The sequence below is a fragment of the Triturus cristatus genome, chromosome 10, assembly GCF_964204655.1.
Source record: "Triturus cristatus chromosome 10, aTriCri1.1, whole genome shotgun sequence".
Classification (NCBI taxonomy): Eukaryota; Metazoa; Chordata; class Amphibia; order Caudata; family Salamandridae; genus Triturus; species Triturus cristatus.
Window position 1 is genome coordinate 839,517,670 of NC_140593.1, and position 20,601 is coordinate 839,538,270.

At 46.1% G+C, this 20,601-nt stretch overlaps 1 protein-coding gene and 1 non-coding gene across 3 annotated transcripts in view; one reads left to right on the plus strand and one right to left on the minus strand.

Moving 5' to 3' along the window:
- The window catches only part of DNAJA3 (DnaJ heat shock protein family (Hsp40) member A3), a 291,953-nt gene that overhangs the window by 1,717 nt on the left and 269,635 nt on the right, over positions 1-20,601 (plus strand). For both annotated transcript variants that reach the window (XM_085628467.1, XM_085628468.1), the window contains exon 2: positions 14,449-14,582. In XM_085628467.1, the coding sequence (XP_085484593.1) occupies positions 14,449-14,582 (134 nt within the window). The remainder of the gene's footprint in view (positions 1-14,448; positions 14,583-20,601) is intronic.
- On the minus strand, positions 3,038-3,109 carry LOC146790111 (small nucleolar RNA SNORD2). Its single transcript, XR_014970312.1, has one exon. It is a non-coding gene; the product is annotated as a small nucleolar RNA SNORD2 (small nucleolar RNA).

The following is a 20,601-nucleotide window of genomic DNA, read 5'->3' on the forward strand; positions in this document are numbered from 1 at the left end:
TATGGCCAGTGCCGTCGAATTTGAAACTGAGGAACCGGTTTCGAATCTCGGCGTCTGCTCAACCACTTGTGTTTCGAGACAAATTACTTAATCTCCTCGTGGCTACAAAAACGAATAAACCATGTGTAATGGAACTGGTGAACAGTATTGCCCTCCAATAGCTCCGGTCGACGTAGCGCTACATAAAACTGCAAAAAATTTACAAAATTCTGGCGAAAGGGCAACAGACCCCCAAACACTAGACTTTTTCACCTGGATTTAAAAAAAAGTTTTACTGCCTGCAGCACACACCTCAACACATTTTAACTCAATTTCAAATGTGATTTCTAAGCCTTTTTATCTCAGAAGTATGTAAAACTCTGTGATGGCGAATTAGAATTTTCGAAAACATTATGAAATCTGAAATATAATATGACGTGTGCCCACAAACTTTTTAAATTCGATTACACTGACGGTGGGCTTCCGAATAGTAAATTGCTAGGATATTGGGGACTGCTTGGGTGCCAAGGACTGTTTCTGCTGTTTTTTGGGGCGGGGTGAGTATTGGGGCTATATTCACTAACTCAGATTTATTATGACGGCAGTAAATACACCCGGCTGTGAATATTAACCATTGATGGGGTGGCAGGCTGAAATTCATGTTGTCGGGTGTGATTTATATTTGCATAATGGCATGTTCACATTGTGCATGGTGTTACTGTCCTGCTTCCCATCCCCAGAAACGCACACACCTGCAGTGGCGTGATGCAGGGTCCTTGCCTAGTTCCAACCAAGGCTTCAGGAGTGGATGGGAGGGTGGCCTCACACAAGGGAGGCGCAGGCTCGCCTGGGAGAGAGGGGTTAATGCCCCGCCCGTGCCTTCAGTGCGACGCTGTGCTGACGGCGCGGGCTCTGAAGTCCAGGGCGCTCCCAGCTGTAAAAGGGAGTCTGCAGGGGGGGGGCGCAGAGCTGAGGGCGCTCCTGGAGCAGAGAGCCAGTTCTGTAGTGGCCTTCCGTGGAGCTGTGGTGTGCCCCCATCCCTCGATCTGACCGGTTCCTTGTTTGTGCGAAGGCACCTTCGGGCCGTGTCCCTGCACTGCATGCGGTGTGAGTGCACAGCTGTACTTGAACCTCCAGTGTAAAGGGGGTTCTTTCCACCCAGACCTACGGCTCTAACAGCCCCCACCAATAAACACTCAATACGTGGCTGTGTTCGATGATAGTAATCGTTTGTAGACTGGCAAGCTGCGGACCGACCTCTCACCCCAAAAAGATACGCACAACCCCAATAATCATTTTTGTGGAAAGTATGGGTCATAGTCATTTACAGTAACATTTGTCAACTTTCAAAGCCACTATATGGGACACAACCGGGAGCACACGGGGCTCCCGGTTGTGCACGATCCCAGAGCTGTTTGCTGCTGGTGCCGCGGCGCGGACGGCACTGGAAGGTAGCGGCCGGGGTGAGGGTGGAGCGCAGCCACCGGGATCCTCGGGAGGAGGCTGTCGGTCTGTGATGCGCACAGGGCAGCCGGGCATAGAGCAGGCTGCACCTGGGAGCTGTGCACAGGATTCCCGAGCCCGGCGCCGCCTGCAACGCCCTCGGAGCTTCGAGTGATTGATAAAAAATGGCGGATGGAAGCTTCGAAACTTTTTCGGAATCGAGGGCGTGTTCCTGCTGTTCGAAAATGGGCGTGGCTAAAAAGTGGAAAGAACAGCACGGAACACGCCCCCGAATCTGAAAAAGACGGAGCCTATTTGGAGGGACGGCTCTCTCCTCCAATGGCTGGCCTCCGTTTAGGAAGCCAGCCAATGGAGGAGAGGCAAAAAGAGAGGCGGGCTAAATAGCCACTCTCAGAAACATTAAATCTCCGGACTTCCGGTTCTGCCTTCGGCAGACCAGATGGTCCCTCGCCTAAAAAGGAACCAATGAAAACGATGGGTGTGCACAAAGGAGACACCGCATGTCTCAAAAACAGCGCACTGCCTAGGCTCGACCGAAAAAGGAAACTAAATGCTTCCACCGTGTGGAACTGAGCGCAAGTCATAGCAGTGATTTAAGCAAGCACGGTAGTTTTAATCAATTAAAATGATATCTGAACAGCATGTTGGCCACAAAGTAGTGATGAACTACAACTGTGTAGTCCTCGTGGAGTGAGGCCTTTAATATACCCTCGCAAGAGTCTGCAAAGTTTAAGGAACGTTACAGAAATTCAGTCTTTTAGGGGAGTTCCGAGGTGGTCTGATATTTACCCGCAATTGTGCTGTGAAGATAGTCTCTCTCTAGAACGAACTGCGCATCCTTCGGACATCGGAATGCTGTTAAACACAGAAATAAAGATTAGTGCAAAACCAACAATCAACGTGAATTTCGTTCTGCTAAAGGAAGTAGCAACAGCAGATGGAAGTATCTAGGAAAAAATGTCGTTCGAGTGAGGCTGCGATACTTTATGAATTATTAACGCCCAATACTAGCAACGATGAAATTACCTACGAGTATTACTTAGTGCACATACCTCCACGATTAGACACATTCCCTCCAAACCGAACAAGAAACTTCTTAATTATAAGTTATTTAGTATGAAAACTACTCAGGCGTGGAGAAGGCCCGTTATTTAGTCGCTACCACCGAATTACCATAAACACGAAGCTCGTTTAGAGGATATGCCGAGGCGCTAAAAAGCCAATTATAAATTGTGTTGCTACACACAGTTTATATGAAAAACATGCCAATCCTGGGACTGGCCTCAAAATTCATCAAATGTCTATTCTCGATGAAGGAGCTACATAGAGACGCTAAACCCTGCCCCCACCACTGTTTGTTTCAAGGGGAAATTACGACAGTACAGCTAATTTCTTCGCTGAAGTATTCAGTGTGCAGACTGACGGCGTGCTCAGAAAATACGGAATAGAAAAGCCACTGCCGTTGACACCAAAATATTCACTCAGTATGCATTGCTCACGTGACATGCCCTAGAAAGACCGACTTAACCACCAATCATAATTACGACACGCTCGGTATGATGGGTTACCTGGACCGGAGGGGGGGGGGGGCACAAAGTGATCAGCATTACGATTTATCACCGTTTGGTTGTCTGTCCCGAAAGATGTTTAAGCCCTCATTTCACTTTGTCCACACGTGATGTACCACCCTTCACTGCCCCGGGTCACAGGCCACGTTTTGGCATCAGTGGACAAGCTTTGCTTTAGGGCCGGCAATCCACTCACCCACACAATAAAGAGCTAGGAAATACCTGAATTTCAGCTTTCACTGATCTTGGGTTCCACTTCGTCAGAAAGTCTACCCCTGTAGGAGACAAAAAGCCGCCATTAAATCCGTCTTAAACAGAGACGAGCAACACAAGTCAGTTTTAAGCGTAAGGTTTTATCATTTGGTTGCGGTCCTGAATCAACGTGAATTTCGTGGCAGAAAGTGTCCAATGTTTGAAAACAAGCGTTCTGCTAAAGGGAAGTAGCAACAGCAGATTGAAGTGCAGAGGAAAAAAGGTCGTTCAAGTGAGGCTGCAGAGCTGCGATACTTAATGAATTATTAACGCCCAGTACAGTACATACCTCCACAATCAGACACCTGACTTCTAAACTACCACGAATTACTAAAAACAAAGCTCGATTAAACGATATTCCGAGGCGCTAAAGAGCCAATTATAAATTGTGTTGCTACACACAGTACGAAGAACATGACAATTCTGGGGCTGGCATCCAAATTCTTCAAGTGTCTGGTCTAGGTGAAGGTGCTATCTAGCGAGACGCTAAACACTGCCCCTTTATTTAGTCTAGGTGTAAACACTACGGATGGGATTCAGTTTAATAATCCAAGTTTATGGCGGCTGCATCATTTCACTTTGCCCTGCTTACACACGCGTTGTACCACCCTTCACTGCCCCGGGTCACAGGCCATGTTTTGGCATCAGGGGACAAGCTTTGCGTCAGGGCCGGCAATCCGCTCACCCCCACAATAAAGAGCTAGGAATTACCTGACATTTCAGCCTTCCCTGATCTGGTGTTCCACTTCGTCCGAAAGTCTACCCCTGTAGGAGACAAACGCCTGCAACGCCCTCGGAGCTTCTGGTGAGTCCTAAAAAATGGCGGATGGAAGCTTCGAAACTTTTTCAGATTCGAGGGCGTGTTCCTGCTGTTCTAAAGGGGCGTGGCTAAAAAGTGGAAAGAACAGCAGGAACACGCCCCCGAATCTGAAAAAGACGGAGCCTATTTGGAGGGACGGCTCTCTCCTCCAATAGCTGGCCTCCGTTTAGGAAGCCAGCCAATGGAGGAGAAGCTAAAAGAGAGGCGGGCTAAATAGCCACTCTAGAAAACATTAAATCTTCCGACTTCCGGTTCTGCCTTCGGCAGACCGGTAGTCCTCGACCTAAAAAAGACATGGGGGGACCAATCTAGTTAGGAAGTATGCAAGTGACATCACCGCTCGCGACATCCAGCTCGCAACATCACGGTGCACGACATCACACATGACATCACAGAAATTGACATCATAGAAAGTGGTATCACAAGCCACGACTTTACAGGAAGTGGCATCACAAGAAGTGACATCAGATCTAAAGACCTCTCATATATGTTTAGCAGGTCTATCATGTGTACGTTTGAGCGCATTGCGAGGATAATAGCACAGTGAGCTACGGAAGATATGTGACTTCTACACCTTGCTATCTCCGAGTTTTATGTTACACATCTTGTTCATTAATTTACAAACTTATATAATTTATTGTACATGTAATAGGCACATTATGTAAGCTCTCTGACAATCTGCATTGGAATCAGTAGGGTCATACAAGAAAATATAGTAGTCCTTAAATTATTTAAACGCCTCCTATGGGAAAGTAAGCTCTATATAAATGCTATTTCTTTTGTATAAACACTGGGAAAGACCAACACATCTGATATTCTTACAGTCCATGCATGTCTCCTAAACAGGGACTGAACAAACTGAAAAGCTGACTCTTTGAAGTATGTGTGAAGTGCTAACAAGGTCTGAGCCTTTGTTTCACCTCCGCTTCATTTGCATCAGGTGTGAGGCTCCTGACTGCTCCCAGCAAAGAGACTCAAACACAAGGAGGCCTGATGACCCCTCAAATTCGGCCTTTGTTATGGGCCTAGCAGGAGTGTATAATAAGAAAGCCCCGTCCCCGCCTGCACGTTGTTGCTTGTTGTAGATGGAAAGCAGACCACGTGCAGGCGCTGCTGAAAGTGTCCCGGTGTTTGGAAATTACACAGGGACGAGTTCAGCACATTATTCAGTGGGGTCCAAATTCTTGGTAGGGTGGACAGCGTTAACCCTGTGAAAATAGTGGGTGGATGCCATCCACCCGCGTGTCCCCCCGACTCGTGCCCTGCTGCTGATAAGGTGAAGGGGATACCTGAGAAACCATGAGGATCCCAAAGACTATAACTACGGTCCCCAGAGCACCCCTTTCTCATGTTCATGTGCCAGTAGCTTATCATATCCAGGTCTTTTTTTTGCAGTCTGGAACTTGGAATCCTGATTTTACAATGGGATGAATATCACTACTAACCCCAAAATACACCAAGAAGTTGATAACTCAGGGTCTTCAGAGCGTGGATGAACACTTGCCAATAGGGTGATACGTGATAAATTAGTTACTATCCATCAACAAATATAGGGGGTTTGTTTGCAGCGGGGGTTAGGGGGTGGGCAGTCAGCGATTGGGTGTGTAAGTGATAGATGAATGTCCATTTGTGGCAACCGGAGAAGTACTTTAATATAGCATTTTGCTGCCATTGACCTGGCTGTGGAGCACACTGAAGTAGATGCAAGCTTGAACTTGCATGATTGGTCACCTTTTCTGGTGTATTGCAAGTTGTGGCCAGTGTGGCAAGTAACCTTCTCTTGTGGCCGGAATGTTTTACTCCGCATGGAGGTCAGGTCAGACACCAAGATCTCAGAAAGATTAACCTAGTGATCTGGTACCTGGGTTCCTAGAGTCTTGCTATCTCAATCCTTTATAAAAGTGCATGCTTATTTTGTGAGAGGCTCTAAGCCTATACTGCCCCTGTTAGGCAGCTAAATGGGAATGATTCATGCACTTCTGTGTCTCAGATAGTTGGACTCCTTTAAGGTCTCTGTGCAGGATATTGTCTGTTATCTCTTACACAAATGAGGCAAGCCTTGCCTACACTCCCATACACTTAACTGCAGTTGCAGCATGCTTACAAACTAGACAACACTCTTCTCTTTTCAAATTCTTGGTCATGAAGAGCTTCATGGAGGGTCTTACGAGGGTAATCACTCCGAAAATATGTGCTGCCACTAAATGGAACCTGAATGAGGTGTTCACAGGACTGATGCGCCCTCCTTTCCAGCCCTTATGCTCAATTTACCACAGTCCTTTCTTGAAAGATGGGCTTCTTAATAGCAATCACCTCCCTCATATGCATTAGTGGGCTTCAGGCTCTTACAATACAGGGACGATTCCTGCAGGTCTACAAAGATATGGGAATCCTTTGCGAAAACCCACATTTCTGCCAAAAGTTGTCTCACCTTTTCACATGAGCCAGGTCATTGAGCTGCTTATCTTTTTCCTGCAACCAGGTCTGTAGCGGAAAGGGCCTTTTACATCCTACATGTTAAAAGGGCACTCATCTACTAATTGGTAGGACTAAGCGATTTAGGAAGTCCAATCAACTCTTTGTAGCATTTTCCAAACTCCATAGGGTTTGCTTAGTCTCTAAAGCAGGCATTGAGAGATGGATCATCAAGTGCATCAAGAGTTGCTATGCTAATATCAATTGCACACTCCCTGTACCTCTGAAATCCCACTCTATTTGCAATATTTCTAGGTAATGATCCTTTAGCAAATGTCTGCAAATCTGCTACTTGTTCAGCGCCACACTCTTTTGCCAAGCATTATTGTGTAGACGTACTAACACTTAAGCAGGCTCTAGTTTGCCAAGCTATCCTGGGAAAACTGTTTAAAAAAACATCATCTGATTGCTCGCCACTGCTTTGGAGAGGAACTGCTTTACAGTTTATGCAGAGCATATGTATTTAGAGCCACACAGGCTACGACCAAAAAAATAATACGCTGTAATGAGATTCATTAGTCAAACTGAAATTATAATCTTCAAAAGCCTATTTGGGAATCACTGTGAATCACCAAGTTACGGAAAAAATCTAGAGCCAAGCGGGTTGAGGGATCAGATGGGCAGTCTGTTCCTTGGTGGAGCAGTGGGCTGATCCTCTGAGTGTTGCATAGTACCCTCCAGCCCTGCTTCAAAAAGGCTAGTTTAGCCACACTAAATGCAAATATAGCTTTTGCTTCATAAGCAGATGGGGCCATTATTATTTTTTCCTTGCCACATTTAGAGACTGATGGCATTGCCCAATATCACTTTTACCTGTATCATAACTCTGGCCCTAATTAACTAGCGAATAGCATAACCAAGACACTAGTCCTAAGGGGCAAAGAAGGAAGAGGGGGGAAGGTAAAAGGGGGTAGGGAATGCAGATCGGATCAGGCAGACCAGCAAGGAGGAAAGTACTTCAGGGGATGGATGCGTCGGAGGGCGGGTGAGGAAAGGAGACAGAGGAGAGATAAGGGGAACCATGTCCAATGTCCAGCTGGGTAGGTGATGGCCGAGGGGTGAACCAGAGCCTAATCTCCTCTATGGCTGATAAAACAGCTCCACCAGGCAGCGCCATGATTGTTCGGGCTCCGAGGTCAGCAAAATTCACGGTCCATTGGAAGATCACGAACCAAAATCGTGAGAATTGGAGCGTTGAAGGGCCACCATCCAAATTGCCTCAGGTGAGTGCAAAGGGTCAAAGAGGAGGTAGAACTCAGGGGATTAGAGCCGGAAAGGTAATCCCAAGCCAGGACGCTCCCGGCTAGAGCTCCTCACATGTCAGTCATCTTGACCATGGGACCCTGCAGGTGCCTGGACGGTCTACTGCAAGAAGATCAGAAACGTCAGAGCTCCTGGGCATGACCGTGTTAGTTTGGCTTTCTCCAGGGCATGTCATAAGATTCGTGGGTTGTCACTAGAAAGTTTGTTTTTCAGAAATCCCACTTGTGAGAGGTGGATATGAATTTTTGAAGACGCTTAGCAATTATCGTGGCATACATTTTGCAGTCTGTTTATCAGGGCTATGGGCCTGTAATTTTTAGGTAGTGCTGGGTCCTTCCCATCTTTGGGTAACACTGCTATAATTGCTTCTGCAGGCGTCCCACTTATCTGTCCCGATTCACTAAATTGGTTGAACATGTTTAGAAGAGGGGGAGTCAGGACCGAAGCAAATATCTTGTAGAATTTTGCATTGAACCCGTCAGGGCAAGGCGCTTTCCCTAATTTGAGGGATTTTATTGTTTCCTCAATTTCTTTTGCTATTATCGGGCCATTAATTACTTCCTTGTCCTGTTCCGAGAGAGCAGGTAGATTACAATTGCTTAAGTATTTGCGAGCTTTAGCGGTGCCTAGGTCATGGTTTATACCATACACTGAACTGTAGAAGTTTTTCAAAATTTCCGGTATTTTGTCAGGATCAGAGTGGGAGTCGCCCTTCGGGTCTAATAGGGACTTAATCATATTCTTTTGAATTTTAAGTAGGAAGCTAAGCTCTTCCCGGCTTTGTTGGAATCACAGAGCCTAATGCTCTTTTGCTTTGTAATCCAAATCCCAACCCTATTACTCAATAACTTATTATACTCATATTTCTTTTTCATCAATTCGTTTGAGAGGTATCTCTGGAGGCAATGTGTTTCACTTCCAGTGTTGATCCCTCCTTTTATAGTTGTTGGAGTTTGCTATTGGCTTCCCTATTCATGGAGGACCTGATTTTGATGATTTCCCCCCCCCCCCCCCCCCACCTCCCCCCTTAGAGTGCTTTTTAGGTCTCGCCTGACCCAGCGCATGTGCTGGTCTGGCGAGACGTTTAGTAGGTGGGTTTAGAAAGTGCTACCAACATTTTTGTGCTGGCGATAAGCTAAAGTGCTCGATGGCGTGCACGCGCACAGCTGCTACCCGCATTAACCCCTCCCACCTCGCCCAGCCATCTGCCTTTCCTGCGCCAGCCTTCAGCACCATACCCCTCCCCCCGCTGCTGCGCGCGTATCCCTAGTGTGCGTCATCCGGATCACTTTCGCTTTTACAGTGATCGTGATGAGGTATTGTCAGTGTCTTTCTCCCCGAGAAGATCAATGTGTGTATATATTCCTGCTACATTATTTTTCTTTTCTCCCCGAGAAGACATTAGTGAATTAGTTCTGGAAACAAATGCACTTAAATTCATTGGTTGCTTGCGCACGCTGTTATTTCAGCCCCAAAGACAGCGAGCATTGAACAAAATACTAAGAGCTCTGTCTGCCTAAATCCACATTGGGTCTGAGGCTTAAACCCTTGTTTTGTTGAAGAGAGCAACTTTCAGGCTATGCACACGGCTGCACCCTGCCTCTGAAAAAAACGTTAGCTAAGATTTGCACCCTCCTCCTCCAGAAATGGAGACCTTTGGGAAAGTGGACTGTATTCGGTGCTTTTTTAAGGATCACTTACTTTTATTGAGAGAAGAGGCTGGTTCCCCTCTGTCTCTCCTCTTCTCCCCTCCCCTCTCTCGCTGTCTTCTCCCCCCCCCCCCCCCCCCATTTGCAGTTCGCTGCACTGTTACTGAGTTTGCCAGCTCTCTCCGTGAAAAGGAGCAGTTCACTTCCTGGCTTGAAAGAGCAAGCCTGCAAGGAGAGAAGGCGGAGCGTTTGGCTCAGCCCCCCCCCTGATTGCTTTCATTCATGAAACAAATTCTGTGCCTCCTTGTACCTCCTAACGCCTCGCTAAAATGCCTGGAAAGTTTGGCAAGTCAACGATGCAACTACAAATGCACGCCTGGAATATACAGTTTATTTTGACTGTGTCGTAACGTTTAAATTTAGCCAGAAAGCAGTATGCTCACAGACACCGAAGTAGTACCGGTACTACAGGTGAATAGCTCATTCGCTCCTATTTTTCAACTTTGCTAGTTAGTAATTTCTCAGCCTGTACTCTGCACATGCTTTTTTTTTTTTTTTTAAACTTTTTATTTAAACATGGAAACTTAGGTCATGTTACACAGCATCACATCTCACATAATATAATTGCATCAGTTTACAAATGCGTCGGTACTTTCCCTTCCGCGCTGCAGGCAGAGCTACATGAAACATACATTGCGGTTCACAGTGTACAGTGGTCCTCTGGTGACGTGATAGCCGGCGGCTCACATATCCCTCCCCGGTATGTATTCCACTTAGTCCAAACCGCCACCCATTTTTTGGGACAACCCCGTGTTACGTAAACGGTTTTCTTACGTAAACGGTTTTCTTGCTGATCATGCACCAGTCCATATCCTCCTTCCATTTCTTTAACGTAGGTGACGCAGCGGCCCCCCACAGCTGCGCTATGTTTCGCTTTGCCACCGCCTGCCCAAGTGTGGCCCACAACCTCCCGTGCACAGTTAAATCTGTGGGCTCCCACACATTTAGGAGGCATCTCTTGGCCTCCGGCAGCAAGGGCACTCCCCACACCTCACTCATAACTTTCAGTGTGCACCGCCAGAAGCCATGAACAACTGGGAACTCCCAGATTACGTGTAGGAATGTACCCTGCATTCCACATCCCCTCCTACACATCCCGTCCGCCCCACTCCCCATGTGGACTAGTTGGGCCCCTGATATGTAGGCTCTATGTAAAATCTTTAGTTGTATTAGTCTTAGCTTCGCCGATATAGCCACCCCCCTTGGTGAGGAGAGTGCTTCCTGCCATTCCTCATCGTCCACCTCCAGGCCTTCCCTTACCCATTTCTCCCTGAGTGCCACAAGGGGGTCAGGGGTGTGATGGATGAGTTTTTTGTATGTGAGAGAAATACATTTGTCTGGCAGATGACCATCGAGCAGTCTATCCTCAAGTGGGGATGCCTCAGGGAGCTCCGAGCCGGGTCGGATGGCGGCTTGCAGGGCATGCCGTATCTGTGTATAACGGAAGTGTTCCGATGTCGCCATTTCGTATGTCTGTTGCAGTGTAGCAAACGTCACCACTCCATCCCGCCCCCATAAGTCCCTAATGTGTGAAATGCCGATGAGGTCCCATTTTGCAAATCCTTTGCTACGCCCCAGAGTACCCAGCTTCTCTGTATCCCAGAGGGGGGTTGCCAACGTAAGTTTATTTGCCCACCCCAGGGTTTTGTTGGCCACATGCCACACCTGGACTGCGTGCTTCGTGGGCCCCGTGAGCAGATACCTATTGGGTCTGGAATACAGGGATCTCGTGAAGTCACCCCCCGGCAGCTGCCACCTGTCCATTCCGAACGCTGGGTCGTCGCCACTTCCGTACTGGCATTGGTTTATTGCTGCCAGTTGCGCTGCCCAATAGTATTTCCTGATGTCCGGAAGGGCTATACCTCCATCATACCACCCCAATGTGAGCTTGCCTTGCGCAATTCGGGGCCTGCCCTCCCACAGTGCACATGCTTTTTTATATTCAATACCAATCAAAGTATTCTGCAATGATTACAACAAAGGAAAACATGATCAAGTAAGAAACAGAACACTGTGATGTCAGCATTGAAATTCAGCTTGCCTAGAAGTAAAAAGTTCATGTAATGAAACAAGTTGGCAACCGTTAGCCATTTTAAACACATCTACATTAGGTATCGTCGATCTGAATATAAATAATACATAGTTGCTAACAATTGCATGTTCGCATGTTAAAATGTCAACATAATGCAAACACATTTACTATGAAAACAAGCATTGGCAGAGCCAATAGGTCTCGCCTTTGGGACCTTATAAGTGTTTAGCCATGCACAAGTTCATGTTGTTGCACCAAGGATATTGTGCTGCATAACTAAATACTTATAAGGTCCCAAAAGCGAGACCTATTGGCTATGCCAATGCTTGTTAGAGGTTCCCATCTCGTTAGGTCCGAGGTGTCTCTAATTTTATTTTCAATGAGGTAGTTCTGGATCAAACATTCAGTGCTTTGCCTATTTGAGTCTAAGTCTAATACCTCGTTGTTGAACCTCCATAAGGTAAATTCTGATGATGTATGCCCCTGTCAAGGGCAAAACAACAGGCACCTGACATACAGAGGTGATAGTCGACCTAAATTGCGACGAGTTAAACAAATTACTTGATGGTCCCTAGGTCATGGCAGTTGATTGGAAGACAACTTGTTGCTGGTTCACCATGCCAAAACTCCACACCTGAGAGGGACCATATCCTATTCTGCTCCCTTTTACGTAAACATGTTGACAAAACATTTGTATACAGCTCATAATCTGGTCCATGCAGGACATGTACTCATTTTCCAAGCTCTTCCCTTTACCTGTCAAAAGGCTATCCTCTGGGGCCAGTCAGCTTAAAGGGCAGTCATTCCTCCGTCTTGTCTTCAGCACATTGGATCTCCGCAGCGACCATTGGAGTAATCTCACTTTAACGATTGGAAGCATACTCAATACTTCAAAGGGTTCACAGAGGTTATTTAATCACTTTCTGGACTTGTAACTGACTCTAGTTACAAAATTTTACGCTCTGGTCGAATGAAAGCAATTAAATATTGAATTGAAACAATCTCGAAGGCTAGGTTGTCTCTTTAGTATAGTAATCTAACCTCATGGGACCTACAGCTTTGCTTTCTGAACCATGGAACTCTGAGATGTTTATAATTGGTTGAGACTGATTTTTTTCTTTCTTTCCCCAAATTGCAGTGTTTGTGGACGTAGATGCGTGATAGAAAGTTTATTAATTTCCATTCCCTATACAATGACTGAAACTAATTATGTTTTTAGGTCTCACCTGAGCCAGAGCTGCTCTGGTGAGACATTTAGTAAGCGGGGTTTCAAAGTGCTACCCCATGCTTTTGATGGCCTAGCGCTTGCGTTCACTCGCGCGTACCCGCCAGCTTTCACCGTCCGAGGCGCCATCTGTATCGTGATCAGTTTCACTTTCGCGTTCCACTTTCTCGCGCGCACGCACACAACTCCCGTTTGTGGCCGCACGTCATTACCGACTTATTTTTAACAAATAAATTTTGCGCGCAGCAGCGGCGATGGCAGGCTGCATTCTCGTATCAGGTTACTTGTTCACTTTTTAATTATTTTACATAGCAGTATGAGATGGCCCAGCTTATAAACCAGTCACAATTCTGAGTCACATGCAAGACAAAGCCTGAAGTGTACAACTCTCTTAGTCAGTGCCATGTCAGGCATATGTTAGTGTCTGAAAGGATTCAGTTATTTAATATAGATTTGTCTAAGATTTCTCAATCTAGCTATCGACCGTACTGACTGTAGCTTCTTGTCCTGCTTTCTTAAAAATGTGAATGGACTCTTGGAGAGGTTCCTCAATCGCCGGTCTGTGTTCAGGAAAGGGCTGTTACTCATAGAGAGAGCGCCGTAAACCCCTCTGACTCCTGCATTGGCACTACGGACTGCGGCAGACAGGGAGATGAATACTCTCAAAAGAAGTAGCAAGCATCATCTAGTGTTCAGTATAGATGCAAATAATATTTGGCAGGCTTAGGAAAGTCATATTTTTCTCCATGAGCAAAGGGCACGTGACCGTGACTGGTGCTTCCAGAAACAACTTTGCCCCCCCCCCCCCCCTTGCTGCGGGAACGGTAGACAGCTGTTTAACATTGTCCTAACACAGCACCAGCTCTGTATAAGTATGTTTTAGCAAATACTGAGCTGCAGACAATATGTATGCATTTATTATACACGTGACATGCTAGAAAGCCACAGGCAAGTGAGGTTGTGACATTCTGGAGTGCCCTGCGTACACTCGGGGTCCAGGCTGCTCATATATCGCAGTGCTCATGCCGTGTTTGATCCCCTAGGTGCTTAGAAATACAAAGAAACAAGCATTGGCATAGCCAATAGGTCTCGCCCTTGGGACCTTATAAGTGTTTAGCCCTGCAATAGTTGATGTTGTTGCACCAAGGATATGGTGCTGCATAACTAAATTTTTATAAGGTCCCAAAAGCGAGACCTATTGGCTATGCCAATGCTTGTTTTGTTTTGTTTTGCTAAAATTAAAATCCTTGTTTGGTGGCTGTGTGCCTACCTCGCAATATTTGTTTACTGAGGTACATCAAGTTAACACACATGAAGCACACTATACTAACACAGCAGCATCTATGCACAGATAATCTGTCTCTGGGATTCATATTCCTTCTGTTTGATGGGCCAGTGCTATATTTCCCTATTTGATTAGAAACTATGCATTTTAAAACAAATTCAATGAGCTTACCTGCTTTCAATACGCTGCTATCCTTTTTCGTACACTTTGCCATTTCTCTGGGCAGATGGTATAATTGAGTCATATTGCTGATCCGATATAGCTTTCGAAAAGCAGAGTAAAGGTCATGTATGCGGATCTCAATTTATTTTTTGTCTTTTTGTTTGACATTCTTGTGAAGCTGCTAATTTATTTGTCTTTGTTTTGTTACATCTAGGAAGCTGCCTCTTTAACCTTCACTTGGCTACGTTTCACACCAGTTCCTGTGCCTATGCCAAAACTGATTACTATCAGGTTTTGGGGGTTCCCCGCACTGCCAGCCAGAAGGAGATTAAAAAAGCTTACTACCAGGTATGTGTATTAAGGACAACTTCGTATAGGCTTTATTTAGAAAAAGATGGTGCTGTATTTTGGTAGAGAATTATGCGCAAAGCTTGGTGGTACAGAAACTGTACACAAAGTTACAATCTACGATGTGATAGGATTCAAAAACACACAACAGCGCTGAGTTTTCTGAGTCACTAATACACCATTGTAAGTGTCCAAAGATATATGAGGGCTGGTCTAAGAAACTTGAGTTCTTTCACTGATGATGTGCTTTCAGATATGTTTATTCCATCTGAAAAGGAGCGCAATGTACAGTGCTTCCAGATATGTTCATTCCAACAGAAAGTGGTTTCCCTGATTGGGGCAGTTTTCAACAGCATGCTCAGTGGTTATGATAAATAACTGTTGTCCATCTTTCTAGGTTTGCTGTGCTGCTCACATGAAATAATTGGAATGAGAGGTTGGATAGATGTTGAGAGCAAGGTTTAGGAAAATCAATATTTCTTTCACCAGGATTAAGCTGATGGGAGGTTGTATTTGCTTGTCACTCATTGAAAAAACACTACTTTTTTTCAGGGCTGGAATATCTGCAAACCTATGCATTCCACTCATGCCAGACAGCGGCGTTGGTGTATCTCCCCTCTGTCCACTGCAGTCGCAGAAAGATTTACTTGCACCTATCAGACAGTGTCCTTCCAACTAACAGTGTCCTTCCAACTAGGGCAACAGAAGAACTTCCTTGCATCTATAAATTTTTATCCACTGAGACCAGAAATGAAGCAGTCTGTGTCACTTGTTTTGGTCTGCTTAGGCCATAAAGAGAAACTGGCTTATACTTTCCTCCCTGTTTTCTCTCAGAAAAAATGGAGATGGTAGATTCTGACCCTCCGTCTTCTGCACCTGAAAGAAACTGACATCCGAATCTTATCTTCCTTAACTTCACAGCAGTGAAAATTTCATGTATCTCCTGTTCACCATACCTTTGACAAATCTGCTTGCAAACCTCACCTTGACTTCTTCTCCCAGAAGAACCAACCTGCCTCGCTAGCTCACCTTCTGAAGCTAAAGGATAGAACTGCCTACACCTCTTGTTCTCTGCCAGAAGGCTGAGAGAGTAACCAAACTTTTTTTGTTTTACATTTTATTAAAAGTTTTATTGAAACGTACTTATGTGACAGCTGTAGGCACATATCATACATTTTAAACCTTTTAACAGCAATACAACTAACGGCTAAAAAGGGACAATAGTGCAGACGGTACAAAGATCATTACATACAATGCAGTGAGCCATGGCAGCGACAACACAGATCAGGGCTATACCTCAGAGGTGGACGGTATCTCATCAGCACACGCTTGTAGATATTGCACCAGAGGATTCCAAATGTCCCCGAGCCTGGAGGCAGCCAGGAGTTCTTCAGCGTACTGGGCCAGGTGTCCCGACAATTGACCATATCTTTCAACCACTGTTTAGAAGAGGGGCTCACTCAGCTCTCCCAAGACATAGCCACCCTGTGTTTTGCTAATAATAAAGCAATAGTTACAAATCTTCCCTCCCCTTTCAAGGTTGGTGTCAGTCCCAACAAGCATACATGTGGGGTACAGTCCAGGGCTAGACCAGTCATCTTTTGCAATGTGGTAGTGATGGAGACCCAGAAAGCTCGAATACTCACACACTCCCATGCCAGGTGCCAGGAGTCTGCGCCGGGGGCACCACATCTCTTACAGACATCCGTGTCCCTAAGGCCATATTGAAGGAGCCTGTGTGGCGTGTAATACCTTTGATGAAGGTATTTAATGTGAATAATGCGTAAATTGCCATTAGATGTAAGCGCACTAGATTTTTACAACAATATTTTCCGTCTTTCTGCTTGAGTTGCGGATCTAGCTTTGCATTCCACCTCTCTAGACTCTGGGGTAGTGGGGTGTCCTCTCTCGCAACCCGGTAGAGTTTAGTAACCGGTTTATACCGCGTGGGGCTGGCGAGTAGGGTTTGCAACGATAGCAGTGTACGGGGTTCGAACGGGAACGTTAGGTAATGGGCTTGAAGTGCTCTCTTCAGTCTGTAAATGTTGAAAATAAACAGAGGCGTCTGGTTTTGGACATAGCTGAGATCGTCTTGCATTAAAAAGCTACCATTGGGGAAGAGGTCTTGCATTTTATCAATGCCAATGGACCTCAGAATACGGATAACGCCCGGGTCATGTGTGACTGATATGTCCGCATGATGCGCCAGCGGCATCAGTGGAGCGTATTACGGCAACTTCTGCGCATGTTGACCCAAAGCCCGCCAGGCTGCAATTGTAGTGTCTATAGAATTATTTCGGAACTGGCCGTGACTCTACTCATGTGGGTCAGTATGGAGAATAAAGGGATAGGATGTAGGTCTCCGTCTTCCACAGCCACATGTGGTATAAAGGCGTGAGCATTATACCAGTTGTAGGCAAATTGAGCTTGAGCGCATAGATAGTAGAGATTATACATTGAGTACCTCAAAGCCTTCCCTACTGTAATCAAGTGTGAGGGTTTCCAGACTCACCCGTGCCGGTTTGCCCCCCCATATCAGCCTGAATATCAGTGATCGGATCGTTTTAAACAGTGTGGCGGGAAGTTGTATCGGGATTGTACTGAAGAAATATAGTAATTTAGGCAAGACGATCATTTTTACAAGGGCTATACGGTCCGCCAGTGAGAGAGGCAACCGTATCCATCCATCTGTCCACCTGCTGCTCTAGCTTTGTACAAGCCGTGCCGTAATTGTTAGGAACTACAATGTCCTGGTCACGCTGCACCCACACCTCCAGAAATTTTACAGGTTCCTCGGACCATATCAATGGAAACTCCAAAGCATGAGGGGTGGTGGCCACAGTAAGTGGGACCACAACTGATTTGGACAAGTTAATAGTGAGGCCCAAGTATCGTCCAAAGCGTATGTATTCTCTTCATGTGAATTAAAAATATCTCTGAGAATCCTTGCCTTTCTAATTTTATTAATGACGACTCAGGATATGATAAAAAAATTCTTAGTGGTGCAACTAAAAACAGAAAGAATTATCTTGTAGTTGTCTATGTGATAGGTCTACATGTTTCAGCCTGCAGAGGAATGTAGGTGGGACTTTCTTCAGGACCGGTGAAAGTGGTGAGTGGCAAAGTGAGTAGTGCCACGTGGAAAGTGAAAACAATCAAAAAAGTTATTTTGTACCTACACACGCGCTAAGGTATGTGGACTAGGTGTCTATGTACTTACGGACACCAGAGCGAAAAAAACATGTAGGGAAAGAAAGGGACGGCACACAACATGTTTATACATATCATAGGTAGATAACCTTATATTCAACAGTCATTCAGTAATTATAAAATGCAATCTTTAGTGCTGTGGTCAACTTAGTGGGTCTGCCAAGTGATGGTACCTAAGGATGCAATGAAGACATACAGTGCGCATGCTGTGGTAGTGCAGCAGCTGGATTAAAATCTGGTCTTAAGGATGCTATGAGGCTGTGCAATTTACACATGCATACCTAGTGGCAACCAAGGGTTGTCATGAAGTTGGTTTGGTTCACCGTAAAATGAAGTGCGGGAACGCAAAAGTGTGGAGCCTTGCCACAGTGGAGGCATAAGTGAGAAAGTCGGCAATAGCCGTCATGCGGAGCACGTGGCTATCTCTGTATGCGGTATTAAAAAACAAGGGGAGCGGCATTGCCCCAGGAAGTAGCGCTTGGTCAAGGAAGTATAATACACTATGGCTGAGCGTATATAGCTGATCTGGGCTCGGGAGGAGTGCACTCCTCTAACAGACTCTGGGGAGAGAGAAAATAAAATTATACGAGTAAGGGGCATGTGAGCTGTGGAGTCGCGAATGCTCACAGGTAGCCTCAATGGGATATATGCCGCGCAACCTTACTTCGTGTCAGAGCGTCACCCGCCATAAACCTGTGCTGGTCTCCCGTTGTCCCGGATGGTGTCGGGGGACGGCGAGTACTCTGGTGTATATAGCTGCTGACTCATGGAGTACGTGTCGGATGTGGGCGAGTGCCGGGCCCGGTAGTGGGCGTGGCAGTGCAAGTATGCACATGTGCGGAGGAGTGAGTGTTGAGGCTCCCGCATGCGCTGAATGGGTGTCGGGAATAGCATAACGCGCATGCGCAGTGTAGCAAATAGCCGCGCGAAGCGTGTGCCAATGTTCAATGGACTCCAAGGACTGCAATGTGAGGGGGAGTCCTCACCCGGGGGGGCAATGGTTGACAATAGGTAATGTCCTGGGTGATAGTGGGAGTGTGGTCACCATAAGGGGTCTGAGACTACAGTGAATGAGCTGGTGACCCTCAGAAGTGTTATAGGAGCTGTCAACCTAGGACAGGAGGTGTCCTATCTAGTGTGGTGAGGCACGATACTGTATGAGGGGGTCTCATAATATAGGGGTCCCCAAAATGTGTGCTGAGTGATTGTTCAAGGGGGACCCCTGCTGTATGTGCGCTGACTAGAGCAAAAGATGGTATGACTTTGACACATGAAAGGGAGGTATGCTTGACAGTTTAGTAGCAGGTGGAAGTCTGTGATCTACTTAGACTGTTCCAGGTTATGTTATCGTTCAATCCTGATAAATGAGCGCAAAGGAGGGTTTGCTCTGGCACGGGAAAGGGAGGTACGTGTGACAGGTTTGTAACAGCTGGAAGTCTATGATCTTCTTAGACTATTCCATGTTATATTATCGTTCAATCCTGTAATATGGCTTGATAGGCGATATATCCATCTCTGTTCTTTTTCAAGAAGGCGGTTCTGGATGTTGGGGGAGTTGGGGTCTAGTGCTTCTATGACCACCCATCTCATGTCGTTGGTTGTGTGACCCGTCTCAAGAAAGTGGGTGGTCATCCTGGTTGTGTTTTTCTTGCATCGTATTGTGCTGCGGTGTTCACAGATCCTGGTTTTGATTTTGCGGGTCGTCATGCCGATGTATGTGTGGTTGCAAGGGCAGACGATCCGATATATATCATGTGTTCTGTGTTACAATTAGTGTGTTTGCGCAGTTCCCATACTTTTCCATGTTCCAGGTTGAGGTTTTTAACTGTCTCAGTAATGTGGCAGACACTACAGTTTCCGCATGGAAAATGGCCTGTGATTCTGGGGAGTCCCCACGCGTTTAAGACCGTGCTTGCAGGTCTTTGTGAAGGTGTAGGTCCTTAGTAGATACTAAGGCGTCCTTTATGGATCTCGCTCTCTTGTTGGAGAGAAGGGGAGGGTCTCAGTTGAAGTTCCCTGTTTTCAGTATATTCCAGTGTTTTCAAGATGATTTGTGAGACTTTGTTGGTCACGGTGTTATATGTAGTCTCACATGTTAGTGGTGGTGTGGTCGGTTCTCGCATGTGGATTTCGATGAGTCCTCCACGGTTCTGGTTTCTGTCCCTCTTGTTGGCTTTCTTCGTTATGCGTTCAGGGTAACCACGTAGGTGTAGTTTTTGACTCTGGTCTATGGCTTGGCAGGGCTCGAAAAATCTAAAAAATGGTACTAGTCCTGCAGGTCTGGTACCTTGAAAAGTCTCCTCGACCTAACAGTAACCTACTTGACCTCCGTCTCTGAAAGCGGAGCAAATGTGACAAGATAACAAGATTTAAAGGCATCTTCATTGCTCATTTGCTTTGTGAGCAATGAAAAGGCCTTTAAATCTTGTTACCTTGTCACATTTGCTCCGTTTTCAAAGACAGAGGACAAAAGTTAGTATGTTTCCTACTCGCCAGAATGGGCGAGTAGGACCTAAAAATAGCTCGACCTCATTAAATTTACCTCGCAAATGCGAGCGGTCGAGTGGATTTGTCGAGCCCTGCTTGGGTTTTGTAATCTTTTACTTCGCTGCAGTTTCTGCGGAGCCAAAGGTATTGGCCATATGGGAGGTTCTCGCGGAGTGATCTATGATGGAAACTGGTGAAGTGTAGTAGGGAGTTGCGAGCAGTAGGTTTGAAATGAGTCTTGCTCTTGAGTCCTCCTGCTACCGCTTCAATGTCCAAATCCAAGAATGTCGTCTGATGTCTGTCAGAATTATGTGTGAAGCGA